This window comes from Engraulis encrasicolus, chromosome 8 (assembly GCF_034702125.1).
Source record: "Engraulis encrasicolus isolate BLACKSEA-1 chromosome 8, IST_EnEncr_1.0, whole genome shotgun sequence".
NCBI lineage: Eukaryota > Metazoa > Chordata > Actinopteri > Clupeiformes > Engraulidae > Engraulis > Engraulis encrasicolus.
In genome coordinates, this window is record NC_085864.1 from 6,051,328 (window position 1) to 6,069,349 (window position 18,022).

The following is an 18,022-nucleotide window of genomic DNA, read 5'->3' on the forward strand; positions in this document are numbered from 1 at the left end:
TTTTGGGGGACTATTCTTCATTTACCATTCTGTTTGAAAATGAGATGAATGACTTAACAATTGAGAATTGCGAGATATTGAAATATAATGCTGTTGTTATTGATGTCATTATGACATAATACTTAATGGTACGAGGCCATAAGCACAAGTGGAGGACGCAAGGTTGCATATTGGAACGCACCCACAAACACACAGACACAGACACACACATTTTTGTGCTCTCAACACTCAGTACGCCGCACCCTTTGCCAAAAAGGTGTACATTAAGTACACTCTACTACACCATGCGCCTGTTATCGAAGACATGGACTTCTCCTTCTTTTCAGTAAAATAAAACTTGCTTTCTGCAGCTGGCAGCAGGAGACGTCCAGGACACTGCTGCGCTCAAGATGTGTAGGAAAGTTAACAGGTGCAGGTGCCTTCATCATGGCTCACCACACCTCACCGTCTGCTCTACTCTGCTCTCGGAAAAAAAGAATAAAAAACCTCCTTGCGCTTGACCGTAGTGTCTTTTTCCAGCGTGCGAACCTACTCTCACCTTGGACGGTTCAATTTGGCCCACACCGAGATCTGCAATTGTGGATATGATCTATATTGGATGATTAAGCCATCACACAAGTTTTTTTCAGGCAAATCCAAGGGGCTCGAGTGGGCGGACCGTTTGTTGATTCCAGCTCGAGTGACCCCATTTTCATTTAGATCAGCGAGATGTTTCCCAAATATGTTCACCACTGCTACCACTACTGTGTGCATTACATTACAGTGCACGTGCAAGAGGGCTAAGATCAGCAGTCAAAGTTGGATCCAAACATTTTAACTTAGTTCAGTGACATACTGCAGAAATGCGTTCTGGTCCTTCCAAAAAAAAACCCTTCACTAGATGGATCCCAGCTCAAGAGAGAAACACGCACATCTCCTTTCTGCTGAGTTCCACAAAGCGTTTCTGAAATGTTTACCCAGAGGCATACAAGGCCCTTGGCAGACAGCAGATAGCCGGAGAGACAACATATGCCTTTTATTTACAACCAAGAAAACCGCGCCTGAAACTTTTACTGCTTTTTAAAAAGGCATACAAAAAACAGTGGAAACCAGATGTTTACATGCACATCCAAAGACACAAAATCATTTTTTTCCTCATCTGATAAACTGTCACAAACTGAGAAAAAAATATTTCATGTCTTTGTATTCAGGGTATGCAAACGTCTGGTTTCCACTGTACTGTACATGGCGCCAAGCAGACAGACAGAAGCGGACAGAGACACACACACACACTTCATTTAGCAGGGAGAGACTTCCCCAAAATGTGTTTACCACTGTTATGTACAGTACATAGACATACCCTGGCAGACAGGTATCGGTATTCAGACAGGTGCACAGTTCATCGAGTTCATCTCATTACTACAAAGCATCAAATCAAATTACTACAATGCATCACATCACATCACATCACATTACTACAACGTTTACTTCTGCATATTTGGTATGTACCCCTTCGGACATGCTGTACTCCGAATACCCTGGAAAACAGGCAGTGGTCGCAGAGCTACTTATTACCGGTAGTAGAAACGTTGGCAAATTGTGTACTGCTGTTATAGGTAGCCTAAGGTTCCTGGCACACAGACAACAGAGAGAGAAAAATGTGCATAGATTTTTTTTAGTTCAACCAAATATTACGATTATACGGTATGTAGTCCTAAAGACATGGCTGGATCTCCTTGTGCAAAAAATGGGTAGGAACATATCAGTAGTCAGAAGATGTTCTCCTTTTTTAACACCTCAGTTGACTAAACAGGTCTTGCAGACCCTGGTACTGTCCCACCTGGACTACTGCTCAGTGGTCTGGTCAGGCACAACAAAGACAAATCTTCAGAGGCTTCAAAGGGTGCAAAACAGAGCAGCCAGGCTTGCCCTTAAATGCACACAGAGAGCTAATACATATGTCCTACATAACCAACTATCCTGGCTTAAAGTTGACAAGGGATTAAAAGTATCCCTCCTATCCTTTATTAAACATATTAATACATTCAGCAAACCTGAAAGTTTGTTTGAACGTCTTACTCTGAGCTCCACTCTGCACACATACCCCACAAGACATGCCAATAATGGTAACTACACAATACCAACTATAAAAACAAACTCAAAACAACGCACTGTTTTATGTAGAGCTATGGTGGAATGGAACTCCCTCCCAGAACATATTTTAAAAACCCAAAGTAAAGTTAGTTTTAAAAGGCAAATAAAGCAGCATTTTATGGTCAACTGTACATAATCCTTTAGGATGTAATCTTGGTCAGATTTCAAGTTTTGTTGTCTACTTTGTGTTGTGTTAGGGGTTTCTCATTTACCAATGAACTGTTTTTTTTGTTTGTGTGTTTTTTGTGTTTTTTTGTCATTTAGTTAGTTATTAATTGTTGTCTGTCTCTATTTTATATTTTTGTCTGTTTCAGTGTATGATCAAGAAAAGATGTCTTTCTTTTCTTCTTTTATATATACGTAGCCCTGTTTTTGTCTGTTTTAGTGTGTGTTTCCCCAAGAAAAGAAGTTTATCTTTTCTTCGTTTTATATGTTGTTTTGTATGTTGACGTCTTGTTTGTGATTTTTTCTGTGTGGACCCCAGGAAGAGTAGCTGATATGTTTATCAGCTAATGGGGATCCTAATAAAATATCAAAATATCAAAATTATCAGTAGCACCAACCATTTTTGGCCACATGACAGGCTTTACAAATATAATACGTATAATAAAGAGGCTATCTGTGGGGTATGATGCCAGGGGCGCTACATTTGTTTAATACACTCCTGCCTAAAGACATGGCCATAGCATTCCTGGCAAACAAATAGTAGATGAAGACTCATTTAGTGATTCATACACTCATTAGTGACTCAATTACTCAAAAGGTGCACAGGTATGCATCTTGTCCTAAGTATCAATCTAGCGTTTTCCCAAAACTCTAAAATGAACCAACTGGAATCATTTAGAAACACAAGGAGCGTGTCTTACAATAGCAGTAGCAGACCATTAGAGTAATGGGCTACGGCAATGTTTCCCAGAGATGCATCCTATCAGCAGGCCAAATGTTAAAGGGAAATTTCAGCCATTTTCAACATGTACTGTAGTTGTGGATCTCGGAAATGGCTGAACAACGACAACAACAAAAATGCAGTGTTGTTGGCTTCTTTTGTTGGTTTGTGCTGTATAACTCCTTTAGAGATTTGAACTTCTGCTGCTGATTACCCCCTGGCATGGGGCCCCTGGCCTGGCACACAGGAGTGTACACACACATGGTGGGTATAAGAGGAAATGAGAATGCATGGTGGTTGTTGTTATTGTTGTATTACGCATGCGATGGATTAGCTCTGCAGTTGCCACACTTCTAACTACTACTGCATGTAGTAGGGGTGGGTATTGGCAACCATCTCACGATAAGATACGCATCCCGATACAGGGGTCACGATACGATACGTATTGCGATACACGTGCATCCCGATACAGGGGTCACGATACAATACGTATTGCGATACATGTGCATTCCGATACATGGTCTTAACATCGACATATATGCTGATACTCTAGACTTGTTTTTATCATTCTTTTTTTTTTACATTTTTAAGAAAATAGACATTTGTATAATCAAATTGTACTTTTTTGTATGTAAAACATGGCCCTCACAAAGCTACTGCATAGCAAGGAGCACCTGTCAGATGCAGTTTCAGCAACTTGATAAACTAATTGTTTGTTGCACATGAAATATCAATACTGATGCCTCATACATGCATCATTCAAAATGTCTGTATCGGGATACGAATCACGAAGAGGCCCACGATACCGTATCCCAATATGATATTTTGAACACACCCCTAGTATGTACGCACACTGTGATTTAGCTTCCTCTTGGTAAGTAATCATGTTGCATACACACACACACACACACACACACACACACACACACACACACACACACACACACACACACACACACACACACACACACACACACACACACACACACACACACACACACACACACACACACACACACACACACACACACACACAAATTCCCTTATAGTAATACAGTGTACATTGCCAGCCATCATATCAGCTCAGCTCACCTGTGAGAATGCCGTGGGCCACCTTCTCGCTCCAGTCCGGCAGTGTGGGGTCTTGGCCATCGGAGGGCGCCTCTGAGTCTTCAGGGTCCTGCAGGGGCACCTTCTGGCCCAGGTTGATGGGGTCCGCCTCTGCTCCTAGAGGCTGGGAGACACAACACACAGACACGCACACACAGCAGGCACGCAGGCACACACGCACGCAGGCACGCAGGCACGCAGGCACGCAGGCACGCAGGCACTCAGGCACGCACACACACACACGCACACACGCACACACGCACGCACGCACGCACGCACGCACGCACGCACACGCACACGCACACGCACACGCACGCACACGCACCTTAGAGACGAGCTACAGAGCATAGAAACAGTCTCAACTGCTCCAATACAAAGCCAGTACTACATAATCATATGACACAGCAGTCCTACTGCGTGTACACTATTAGTGCTTACTTCATCATCAGGGAAGCAGCCACAGCGCAAGCAAGCAGGCCAGCGAGACGATGATAATGATGACCACGCCCGGTCAGGAGCTCTCTGGCACATACTCTATAGTTTTCCACCTGCAGTCAGCTAGCAATCTCCCCCCTCACATACTGCATATGCTAGCAATGTTGCTATTATTATGGGCTTCTGCTGCCTAATCATCTCTTCCACTCCTGTGTGTGTATGTGTGTGTGTGTGCGTTTTGTTTTCCTGCGGCACTCCTTGTGATGGGTAGGCAGCAGTGCCACAGCAACAGTCACAAAGGACAAGGGACAAGGACAACGGGTCAACACAAAGCTTTGTTGTGCCCAAAACAAAGGCAATGACTGTTAAAGCAGCTGGGACTCCCCATTGTCCCCGTTTCACTTGCCAGGAAGGAACAGTGTCTTCAACGAATAACTGACAATCCGCAACGTCTTTCTCCTTTAAACAAAATACCCACAAGCCAGCCACCTAGAATCTGGAACTGTACTGAGTGGGAGCTTGTATTCCTTACTCAGCTTGTATTCCTTCTTCAAAAGGCATGCTACTTAAATGGAGTAATTTGCAATTTTTCGCCTTCTTTCTTAACATTTGCCAGGGGCAGAGAAGATACAATGCCCTACTCATAGCTGTTTTGAGTTTTTCCTTGTTTTTCCAACAAGGAAAACAACAAAAAAGAACAGGAAATTTGGCTGTTTCTCCCCAGATGAAGTCAATGAGAATAATTGACTGATGGTGGTGGGAAATATTTACATGCACACGCACGTTCACGTGCACACGCACACACTCACACGCTCACACGCACGCGCACATTCCTCTTGAAATCTTGAAAAGTTCTGGAAAGTTCAGTATAAGCGGGGGCTTCTTTGAGGTTCGCTCTTCAAAAGAAGTGCAGCTTAATGGGGAAGGCTGTGAGGAATCAGCCTCTCAGTGTGCTTTCATATCCCATCACGCTATTTGGGTGGCTGGCTGGCTGGGCTACGGTACGTGCGTTCCCTGCGGATAATACCTTTACTTTTATTAAAAAATAGAGTCGAGGAGGACAGGAAGGGAAGGAAAATGTCAGCCACGTGAGATGAGACGCATGCCAAGGTCCGGAACACCTGCCTGTGTGTGTGTGTGTGTGTGTGTGTGTAGTATCAGACTTGTTTAAGCATGTTCATTTGCACTCATCTCTTCTCCTCTCCTCGCCTCACACCATCCCTCCTGCCGCCACCACCCTCTTTCTTATCTCCTCCCTTCTTCTTTCTGTACTCTACATCCTTGCAGTCGCTAATGCAGGCTGACATGCATGGCATTACCGCTCAATTACATTAGATGGCAGTTTGGTAAGGTAGAGCAGAGCAGAGCTGCAAAGGGGCATTTGGGCTCGGGGTAGGGTTGGATGGCAGGGGAGGGCAGGAGAGCATTGGGGTATTAATGCCCGGTGGCGGAGTGCTGATGGGGCAGGGCAGGGTACAGCGGGGGCATTAGAGCTCAGTGTGTTTCGTGCTAGAAGTTCAGACTCTAGAGCTTAAGAATTCCCTTATCACTGTGTGTAGTGTTATAAGGGGGCAGTAGCGTATTGGACACGAGTGTGTGGTGCTACTAATAATGTGTGGACAGTAGAGTATATGAGGCGTGTGTGTGGTGCTGTAAGGTAGGGATAGTAGTGTATTGGAGTGGAGTGTGTGTGGTGCTACTGTACTGTGGGGGTAGTGCAGCTTAAGAAGGCCCTTATCTCCTGCTGGTCCACAATCTGCCTGCTGCACACTGCTGCTCAGGTACATAGAGTACAGAGAGGAGAGACAAAAGATTGCTACTATCCTTGAAACGAAGGGACTGAAAGCAAGGGAAACAGTTAAAAATCTTGGGGTCCTCATTGACAGTGACCTAAACTTCAACAGTCACATGAAAGCTATTACTAAGTCTGCATTTTATCACATAAAAAACGTCTCTAAATTTAGGGGCCTGATGTCTAAACATGATCTGGAGAAGCTAATACATGCCTTTATTTCTAGTAAAGTTGATTACTGTAACAGTCTTTTTACTGGCCTCCCCAATAAAACCATTAAACAGCTTCAACTTGTACAAAACGCAGCTGCAAGGGTTCTTACAAAGACAAGGAAGTTCGACCACATTACTCCAATTTTAAGATCGCTGCATTGGCTCCCAGTAAGCTACAGAATTGATTTTAAGGCTATGCTACTTGTGTTTAAATCACTAAATGGAATGGGACCCACATATCTACTGGATATGTTTCAGCTGTATGCACCAACTAGGTCACTAAGGTCAACGGAGAAGAATTTGCTGGTGATTCCAAAAGTCAAAACAAAGTGTGGAGAGGCAGCCTTTAGCTTCTATGCTTCAAAGCTTTGGAACCAGCTTCCAGATGACATAAAAAATGCACCCACTATTGATAGCTTTAAATCTAGACTCAAGACAAAGCTGTTCTCAGATGCTTTCCCCTAGCTTAAATTACTTATTCTTATTATTTTTATTTTTTATTTAATTTGTTTTATTTTATTTTATTTTATTATTATTTTTACCTTATGTTTTATCTTAGTGTTTTTAAATGCTTTTTGACTCTAATTCATTTCCTTCTTTCTTCCCTGTTTCCTTTCATTTACATTTGTTAACTTTGTGAAGCACATTGAGTTGCACCTGTGTATGAAATGCGCTATATAAATAAACTTGCCTTGCCTTGCCTTACAGCACCACCACACAGACAGAGATCTTTCACTCTACTGTCTTTCTTTTCTTTTTTTTATTCCGTCTGTCTCCTTTCTCCACTTTTTACTTCTTTTTGACTTTTTACTGCACAGTCCTTGGGAAATGTGAAAGGCTCTTGGTTTTTAATTGTTTTTCTCTCTCTCTCTTCTTTCCCTCTTCCTTTCTACGTCAGTCCATCTTTCTGTCTCTTTCTTTCATTTTTGGTTCTCTATTTCTCTGTGTCTTTCTCTCACTCTTTCTTTCTCTCTCTCTCACTACTGTGCCAGCATGGTTCTGCCCCTCCTGGTCTACAGATGCTTGTCTACAGCGTTGGGCTAAATCAGCATATTTCCCCACAACAGGGACAGTGCGAACGCCAGAGGAAATTCCGAGTGGTTTGGGATGAAAGGGGGTAGACATGCGAACGATTACTCTCATCCTCATCCTTGTCCTTGTGGGCTATTGAATTGTACTGTATTGTACTGTGTGGTGTTGTGCCATGGCACAGACAGAGCAGTGGAAGGACACGCACTGGGCTGGCATTGTGCAGCTTTAGGGCACAAGAACATGTGAAGCTATTCACACACACATCACCATACAGTAACAATTACAAGTTTTAAATAGTGGACAGTGTGACTGTCAAAAGTACAGTATGCACATAATTTAAAATGTTTTTTGCTGTTGTTGTGAAATTCAGGTATTTAACTGATCCTGAATTCGAATGAAAAATTCAAGTCTCTCTTTCTCTGCCGGGCGTTAATGTAGTCCAGGACAAGGAGTTTGAGTACGCCACTGGTCACACTTGCATCAAACTCTTGGAAATTCCAGTGGCGATCCCCTGAGTTTTTAATAAGTACCTGTATAAAAAACTCTCTTAGTTTCTCAAACGCTCCTGTCATCTGCAACAGGACACATGGCCAGCAAAAGCATTTTGCGTTTCACAGAGGCAAAACCAAAACAAAAAACAAAAACACAGGAATCATACAATTAGGCAAAACAATTAATACAGAGAGAGACAAAGTCAGTGAGTGAGAGTGTGAGAGAGACAGGGATGCAGTGCAGTGCACGTGATATCAGGAAGCAGAGCTGTGGGCAATCCCACCATCCGATTGGCTGGTTGGAGTTAGGAATCGCCAAGGTGACATTGCATGCAAAAGAAGGGGCGATCACTCCATCAGTGAGGAAGTCGGTGAGTCTGTGAGATTTTGTTGAGATTTTCAGCGATTCAGGCGGTTTCATTCATCTCATTCTCTTGAAAACAAATACACATGCTGATACTGCACCTGTTTGGGTGGGAGGGGAGGGGCTTGGGCCGAGCCACTGGTTGCCGTGAGCGACGACCCCTGACCTCTGGGCTGAGGAGAAGGAGGAGGAGGACGGGGAAGAGGAGGGGTCACTCCACCAGCAGGGGTCGTGGGGAGGTCGCTCACCTGCACGCGGAGGTCGGTCATGTGCGAGAGGAGGTCACGGAAGAGCTCGCGCTCGGTCTGGGGCAGTTCGGAGGACAGCACCACCCCCACGTAGGAGCCGGGGATCGGGGCCATCATGTCGGGGAACATGAAGACGCCAGTGTTGCACAGCAGCACCGGGGAGTCCGTGGACATCAGAGGATACAGCCAGTCACACACCTGCAGATGGGAGAGAGAGGAAATGTGTTTGTGTGTGGACATTAGCGGGTCCAACCATTCACAGAAATACAGGGGGCGACATGGGATAAGGAAGTGTGCTGTGCGTGTGTGTGTGTGCGTTCGTGTGTGTGACTTACAGTAAGACTGGACAAAAATTTTGCAGACGATACAAGAGGGAAACAGGAAACAGTGTGTGTGTGTGTGTGTGTGTATGCGGGCATAATATTTGCGATTATGAAAATTCATATTTGAAAATCTGGATATCAGCAAGTCAGACATCTGCCACAGTGGTAGAGAGCAGCAGAAATAAGGAAGTTGGTGAGGAAAAAAATAATAGAAAAAAAGTCTAGTAGCACTTTCACTTTTTTCGTTTCCTGTTTTCCAGTTTTAGTCTGCAATACAAACTTTGCGCGTGTGTGTGTGTGTGTGTGTGTGTGTGTGTGTGGTTATGGTGTAACATGATCCGGTTAATCTCTAAACCAACCAACCTACAGGGTCATGTGCTTTAATGTCGCTGTCAACGCTTAGGACAACATTTATCATAAAGGCCCTACGACTTACAGAGCAAACATTTGCACTGCAAGAAGAATAGAACAGAGAGAAAATGACATTCAAAGAGTGGTGTACGCACTACGCAGAAGGACATTTAGAAAAGAAAGGAGAGAGAGAGAGAGAGAGAGAGAGAGAGAGAGAGAGAGAGAGAGAGAGAGAGAGAGAGAGAGAGAGAGAGAGAGAGAGAGAGAGAGAGAGAGAGAGAGAGAATCATGGCTGCCAAGAGAGCAAAGGATATGTGCTCACTGCACGACAGGTGAGGTCGAGACAGAGGCGCACTTTCTTCTCCAATGCAACAAATATTCAAAAATTAGAGAAGCGCACTTTAATAAATTTAACCAAGTAATCCCGGGTTTCCCGGATCTGAATACAGACAAATCATTATCTATCCTACTGGGACAACAAGGGCAGACAGCAACGCTTGCTGCCAAATATGTCAGTGCATGCCATAGACAGAGGGACATTGCATAGACACCACAAAAGCCACTACCCCCCCACACACACACACACACACACACACACACACACACCCACACACTATGCACACCCACACCCACACCCACACCCACACACACACACACATTTCTGTTTGCTTTCTTTTCTTGCTGATATTATCAATGCAATTACAAGCATTCATTTGTGTGTTTGTTTTAACACTTATTTCATTATATCATTACCAATGTATCTTGAACCAATGCTTTGGCAATACAAAATATTTTTTGTCATGCTAATAAAGCTTCTATGAATTGAATTGAGAGAGAGAGAGAGAGAGAGAGAGAGAGAGAGAGAGAGAGAGAGAGAGAGAGAGTGCTGCTAGGTATTAGTACACAATATCTTAAGTTCTTAAGTAAGTTCTATAGCAGCACAATTCCATATTTGATATTTCATAACATCTTAAGTTAGCAGCTGGCTATGATTGTAGTTATTGCTGCAAATTTCCAAATTCATAATTTAACATGAGAATGTTTGGCTTTCCCCATGTGTGGTGAATAGTGAAGAAAAGAGTTTTTCTTCTTTATCTTAACACTAACTTAACATTCATTTTAATGATTATTTTTTTTGCAACCATCACATTTGATATTTGAGAGAGAACGGGCGAGAGACCGCAACACAGTGGCCGAGTCACAGAGCGAGCGAGGAGAGAGAAGAGAGAGAAAGAGACAGACAGACAGACAGGCAGAGGACGTGTCTGGTTGAGAGACGGGTGAGTGAGTGAGCGTGCCGTGCCCACACAGACACATCAGAGAGACAGGGTGACAGAGCTGAATCACACCGTCTGGACCGTGTCCATGCCACATCCATTCCCCCACCACCGCTACAGCTGACAGCAGGATGAAAGGAAACTGGCAGCCCTACAGCACAACACACACTTTGGAAGCAGTGATGCCAATCTACAATCCCACCTACCCAGCACATCCATCCATTCATCCTGAGACCTGTGGCTGTGACTAGGCCTGTCCGTCTACCTCGGTGGTTTTCGAGCTTTTTGAATTAACACCCCCTTGACCTCATCATAAGCCTGCCAACGCCCCCCTTAGTATTAAAAATAAAATCAACTAATGGCCCTCAATGGCAATTGAACAGCCCCACCCCCTCTTTCATCTGTGTCCTTCTCGACGCCAGTGACTCAATCAATACTAAGTCAATTACTTCTGTCGCTGGAATCGTGTTTGGTGTATTTGTGCCTTGAGGCTCTCCTGACGAAGGACACCTGACGAAGACCTCACAGGTCGAAACACTGAGCAATAAAACTGGAAGCAAAAAATAGTGCACAGACAGAGGGATCCTTTCTATTTGTTTGGTGTGTGACTTCTGTGTCAGTTAACTTGGATGTGCACACACACACACACACACACACACACACACACACACACACACACACACACACACACACACACACACACACACACACACACACACACACACACACACACACACACACACACACACACACACACACACACACACACACACACACACACACACACACACACACACACACAGATGAACACTACTTCTGGTGGGGGTAAGGCGCCAAGCTGTACCCACAGCCCAGGCCTGAGAAAGCCATCACAAGGATACGTAGTAACATTTGGGTGATTGAGTACCAGGAAGGAAGGCGTCTTACGCCTGGAGCTGAAGGACAGGGATGGAAAGTCTCGGGCGCTGATCGTAAATACACTTACTTTTATTTTATTTCATTGAATTTTAAGATTCTATTTTACGTTGTTTTGCTCAGTAACCATAAACAAACCATCTTCATTAGGTTTCCTCTTCAGAATAAAAAAATCCACTTTTTTGTTTTTAATTATTGTTAGAGCATTTCACAAAAGGCCAAAAAGGCACCCCAACCTTGCAGTGCAAAGGGAGAGCTAGAGTGTATCCTAGTTAACAGTGTTTGTGCTTGAGCACTTGGAAAACAAAAGACTGTGCTCTGTGTGTGTGTCTGTGTGTGTGTCTGTGTGTGTGTCTCTGTGTGTCTGTGTGTGTGTGTGTTTGTCTGTGTGTGTGTGTTTGTCTGTCTGTCTGTCTGTCTATGGGCTCCTCTAACACAGTGGTGAAAGGTTACCACACGGCTCCAGTTACCAAGCCAAGCTTCCACTGGGACAGATGAGGCGAAGAACACACACACACACACGCATGCACAATATTCCACAATGACAACCTCTGCTCAGACCGTCACACTCCAGGCAATTATCAGGGCCATGTGACTGACTGGCAGTCCAAAGCGTAACTCTAAGATAACATCTGTGTGTGTGTGTGTGTGTGTGTGTGTGTGTGTGTGTGTGTGTGTGTGTGTGTGTGTGTGTGTGTGTGTGTGTGTGTGTGTGTGTGTGTGTGTAGTGCGAGTGAAAGAGTGTGTGTGTTTGCGCATGCGTCTGTATAGTACTTGTATTGCATGTATGACTGGTTAGTTGGACACATCGGAAGTGGGGCAATATAATTCCTATCAGATCAGTGTCAGCGAGACAGCCAGCCAAACATTTTAGCAAACAGCCTGTCAAGGCCTCCTGCCCAGCCCAGCCTTCTGGTACAGGCCTCTGGGTCAGCAGGGCAGGGGGTTCCCCCTCATAAAACCAGAGATTCTAGGAGTTATTATCTCTGGGAAAACCAACCACATCCACCCACCACCACGCTCAGCCCCATCCCTACTAGTGCAACTCCTACCAACTGCATCCGAAGCATGACATCACAGCGGCTAATGGATTTACTGTAGGCCAGCAGAATGAGTAAGCTAGCGCTCACATGATCCAGAGAGCACAGAGGATGCAGATAAGCCTGATTAGTGATGGAGAGAGAGAGAGAGAGAGAGAGAGAGAGAGAGAGAGAGAGAGAGAGAGAGAGAGAGAGATGGGGCAGGGGAGAGATACAGGACCTGTTGATGCTGCTGCTGCTGCCCCATATTGGCCAGTGAGCACGTGAGTAGGGCAAAGGCAAAAGCCTGGGAAAAACCCAACAAGGGAAAGTCAGATTGCATCATCAGTCACATATTTGCATCATCTGCCAGGGAGAGTAAACGGTCAGGAGTGACCCACAATTCAGGGCCGCTATCAGCTCTGGCTGGGCCCGGGACAAAGTAATCTAAAAAGGTCCCCCATCTCAGTAACCACAACACACACGCACACACACACACACACACTCACACACACACACACACACACGCACACACACACACCTCTGCCTGGGCCTGGGACAAATTTGCCACATGCCGTGACCCATTCTCCCCCCCCCCCCCCTGTCAGCTTCCCCGGTGTAATGTAACATGATGTGAGGTGATGTGATGGAGGTCTTTGTTAAGCTAGCATGACTGTGCAGCTCTCGACATCTTTGCCACAAATTGCATCAGCACATACATAGAACCACTAGATGAGATAGAGTTTCAGATACAGTACTGTGATTGATAAGAGTTGGTGCTAATATTGAGCACTACTGTCGAAAGGGAGCAGAATATTGATGTAGTATAGTATTTCAATGTTGCTGTTATTTTTGTTGCTGTGGTAGCAAATATAGCATAATACAAGACTGACATAGTACGTAGCCTACATAACACATTTCCAATTTCATTTTGTTAGGTAGATCAAGCAGGGTTTGCCCCAGCCCTTTATAAAGCAACCCACGTTGACTACAAAACACCTACTGTACCACTTTGACCAGAAAAGATTATGATTTTGAATGTAAAATTGTTATTTGTAAATTTGATTAAAAGAAGCGTTTCCAATGATATCATGTCTCTGAAGCTGTGTTAACCCCACCCAACTTCACTTGACTACCAAATGTGAAACCCTGTGTAGGGCCAGGAAACTGTTTGGGAAACTGCTTGGCTAACAGTATGGTGCAACTCCTCATCCTATCGTTGCATCAGACAGCCTGGACATTGGGAGGTGAATTAAGAGCAGCAGAGAACAAGCCTTAGTCCAAGCCCATACCAAGATGTCCGCTCAGCATCCTATTGCACAAGTGTAATATGTGGTGAAACCAAATCACAGTGCACTGTAGAATTCTTGTGCAATATTTCACCGCGCTGTGAACATGGACTTGTAGAACAAATCACCATGGTGTTGGATGAGTACCCCGCAGTGACAGTGACATCTATGGCTGGCTGCATCCACTTTCTGTGAACGGTGATGGATCTACCTTAACCCATGTAATCCTAAAGAACCTGCAAAACACCTTCTGAATGCCTAAGCCCATTTTTGGAAAAGGTGCCCTCAGACTATAAAAAGCTAAATATCTCAGCCTCCGAAGCACATAAAAACATGAAATAAGCTGCATTTAAAAGCTAGGACCCCCATCTTGCATTGGATCCAACATACCCACATATTAATTTTAAAAAACTCAAATATCAAGAGCCTGAATGCTGCATCTATGTCGCTCCAGGCACCTGGGTCAATGCAGCGTATACGCAGCATCAGGTTGAAATGGGTTATTTTGTGCCCAAAAGATCTTTCTAGTCTAATATGGTTAATTTAACCAATAAAAACTTGTACTTTTTTCGCACACCTCAGCTGGCAGGTGCGTCGGAGATGGCCCATGGGTCACTCAGCAACAACTTAAAGAAACTCCCGCACACTGACCATTTCGCTGTTCTTTCTTTAATAATGACGTTTCGGTACTAGACCTTCATCAGGCAATCTCTAGTACCGAAACGTCGTTATTAAAGAAAGAACAGCGAAATGGTCAGTGTGCGGGAGTTTCTTTAAATAATTTAACCAATAAAACAGCTTGCTTTGGCATATACAGTATTATCCATTCATTTAATCAGTCTTTTTATTACTTCATTATTTTGAAAACAGTCAAACATTTTCCCCTCGTTTACCATTTCCAATGCATTACCTTTTTCTGAGTAAGCGGACTAACTTTCTTCCTAGTGCTGCATCTTTCCTGCTTGGGTGTGTTTTGTGTGTCTCACCTGCAGGAAGGCTGGTGGGCGGTGGGGCATGTTCTCGGGCGCCTCGCTGGTGAACTTGACGATGCGCAGGTAACCCGGGTACGAGGGCGCGCTGACGGCCCCCTCGGGCGTGACGAAGAAGATCTGCACGCCGCGCGGGAGGAAGAAGAGCTCCTCCCCGTCCGTGCCCAGGCTCCCTGGCGACGGCGGCGTCTGGGGCGACACGCTGAAGAACTCGTCCGCCACCAGCGACATCTCGCCCGTGTCCGTGCCGTACGAGATGGAGGTGTGGCCGTCGGCGGCCCGCGCGGAGTAGGCCGGGGGCAGCTCGGCGGCACCTGCTGCTGCCTGGGGGATGCTGCCGTGTGGGGAGCGTGGCAGAGAAGCCAGCGCTGGAGAGGAGGGAGTCGAACCCGACCCACAGTGAGTGCCACTAACACTGCCTTTAGGCGACAAGGACCCTGTCGAGTGGCCGTTTAGCTGTGGCGGGAGTGGGCGCACCGGTTTGTCTTTGGGTAAGCTGGGGTAGAGAGGACCCGGAGAGGGCATGGGCATGGGCACGGTCCCTCCTCCAGTGCCTGGCTCAGCAGTGTCCCTGGAGGTCTCCAGCACGGCCAGGCGCGTGGTGATGTTGTCCAGGGTCTCCTGCATCTTCTGCTGCCTCTGCCGGGCCGAGTCCCAGGATGCACCCACACACTCCAAACCCTGCCAGGAGGAGTGTGCAAAAATAAGAAAATTACAAAAAAAACATATCGCGATACTACATTTCACAATATACTACATCGATTCTTTAATCCATCCACCATGCATCTTTGATGCACCACCCAAACAAATACACTGTTCAACCTCCAAGTCATTCATTCATTCATTTGCGATGAGATGCTAGATTGTATACAGCAACTGGTAATTACAGTGAGCTCTCTTTTATTTAAAAATTTGCCTACATATAGAATATTGCAATACTATCGCAAAACACTGTGATGGTATTGCATCGCAGCATGAGTATTGTGATGTTCATCATATCATAAATTCCTTGCCAATTCCAAGCCTTACCTGCGAGGGCACGCTGATGGCGCGGAGAAGATGCTGCCGTCCCTGCCGGTACATGGCCAGGGCCTGGTCCTTGTGCCCGGCCTCGTCATCAGACAGGCCCTTGTTGATGCACTGGAAGGCCTGCTCGTAGCCATCCTGAATAACTTGCAAGCGGGCATTGTCAAACGCCTCCTGCTTGGCTTGCTCCATGCCTGGCTGGGGAAGAGAGAGAGAGGCAGAGGCAGAGACAGAGACAGAGAGAGAGGTGCCATTACTACACAATGTCTTTAGTTAGAAGTTTAGTTGTTGCTGCACAATTCCAAATGGACAATATAACAAAAGAATGCCTGGTTGAGAAAGTGGTCTCTGTCTACTTAGGAAGTGGGTAAATACACACAGCAAGAAAAAAGTATGGGATTTCAAGAAGGGTAGACTATTATTGTTTTACGCTGAGAAACTTTCCAAGTGAAAACTTGTGAAAAACATTTCACAGGCAGCATTTGACACATTGCAGGGGTTTAGTTGTCAGTAGAAGCCCTGAACAAAAGTGTCTCGGCCACAGACGTCAGCGAGAACTCAGATGACCACCACAACCACCAAGTATCATGTTGCGCACAGCAAATGTGATTCATACATAAGAGAGAGTGAAATGCTGGGCACACACCACACTTCACAAACCAGATTCGTTCAAAGAAACTCAAAAGTTGCCCAACTATTTTGTAATAGTTCAAGAATCGATGAAGCATTAAGTTTCGATTTCAAAAACTGAATGACAAGCTAATTTAGCTGAGTACCACCAAGCCTAGTTTAGACATCAAGTGAAGTCCATGATGACAGGTAAAAATAACGAAGTCAAACTTACTGTTTCTTGCTAGGATACAATGTCCAGCTGCCGGGATGGAGATCTGTGCCCTGGACAACGCTCTTCTTTGGTTTAAAGAACACGACAGACTCGCAGATTAGGCTGATTGGTGACTATGTGGTCAAATAGGATCGCATGACTCACAGCCCAAGAGAGACGCACTTGTTTCGATAGCCACCTTCAGGTCGTTACGTAAACTAAAACAGAGCAGCATTGCCATCTTCGATTGGCTTGTCGCGGCTCGGCACGAGTATCAACAAATCACGCACGAGCTTCTATGTCACCACACAAGACTCTTCTGTGCCAAAATAAAAGCCCAGCTTCACAGTAGGCCTAATCCAATTTAGCAGCCAGAGCCATCTAATAACAGAGTTACGCCACTCCCATAGACCTCTATGGACCAATCTTTCCACAGCAATGGCGGCTCTCATGGAGCCTCACGGAGAGTTAACATGGAAATCCCCATTGACTTTAGTTCTATTAGAAGTTACTTAGTTCCAGGAGGTGGCGGTATAACACAGAAAATGTGGTAAAGGTCATGTAATTTGTTTGTACTTAATCTTTGTTTGGTATGTGATGGTTCTGTGTTAGTTTCCAACGAACAGAAGTTTACTGTTAAGAAACATTTTAATCTACACGAATCACATCACCAACCGACTTCCTGGTCCCCGGTTTGCGCAACTCTGTTATTAGATGGCTCTGTTAGCAGCAAGTTCGCGTCATGTAGGCCGAGTTCTCAGCTGTCATAGCACCTTTTCACACAGATTTTAAAATCTTCATATTGAGTCTGATTCGTATTATTTATTTTTAACAAAGAAAACTGAAACAAGATTATTGTTATAACGACTTTGAAAATGAACGCCAGGTAGCTTGAAATCATTTATTTAAAAAAATAAATTGTCAGGTGAGCCCTCTGTCAATAGCCTACAAAAAAACCGATGTGACTCACTATAGCCTAATGTGGCTTCCTCTGCTTAAACTGATAAACAAAGAGTGTAGGTCTAGGCATAACAATGATGATGATGATGATGATGATGATGATAATAACAACAACAACAACAACAACAACTTTAAAAAAATATATAATAGCCTTATTTGATCAGCAACATAATCTGTCTGAAGCATTCCCAAAAATAATTGTCATCACGTTTGGTTTTCTTCAACTTTCTGCAAGCTCCCCAAAAGCAATGGCACTCTAAAGAGATTTGTAGGCCTACCTCAGTTGTTCGTTATTTTCCCATTACAAAACAAAACTCCACATGGGGACTTGCAACAATCAACCTGAA

The 18,022-nt window shown here is 44.8% G+C and overlaps 1 protein-coding gene across 4 annotated transcripts in view; it reads right to left on the bottom strand.

Moving 5' to 3' along the window:
- The window catches only part of LOC134454098 (spartin-like), a 22,643-nt gene extending 5,735 nt beyond the window's left edge, over positions 1 to 16,908 (bottom strand). For 2 of the 4 annotated variants that reach the window (XM_063204881.1, XM_063204884.1), the window contains exons 1-5: positions 16,737 to 16,908; positions 15,896 to 16,090; positions 14,864 to 15,547; positions 8,557 to 8,901; positions 4,112 to 4,253 (exon numbers count right to left, since the gene is read on the bottom strand). In XM_063204881.1, the coding sequence (XP_063060951.1) occupies positions 4,112 to 4,253; positions 8,557 to 8,901; positions 14,864 to 15,547; positions 15,896 to 16,084 (1,360 nt within the window). In that variant the 5' untranslated portion in view covers positions 16,085 to 16,090; positions 16,737 to 16,908. The remainder of the gene's footprint in view (positions 1 to 4,111; positions 4,254 to 8,556; positions 8,902 to 14,863; positions 15,548 to 15,895; positions 16,091 to 16,736) is intronic. The other 2 variants (XM_063204882.1, XM_063204883.1) reach the window with 2 other exon arrangements.
- Between the last annotated feature and the right edge of the window lie 1,114 nt (positions 16,909 to 18,022).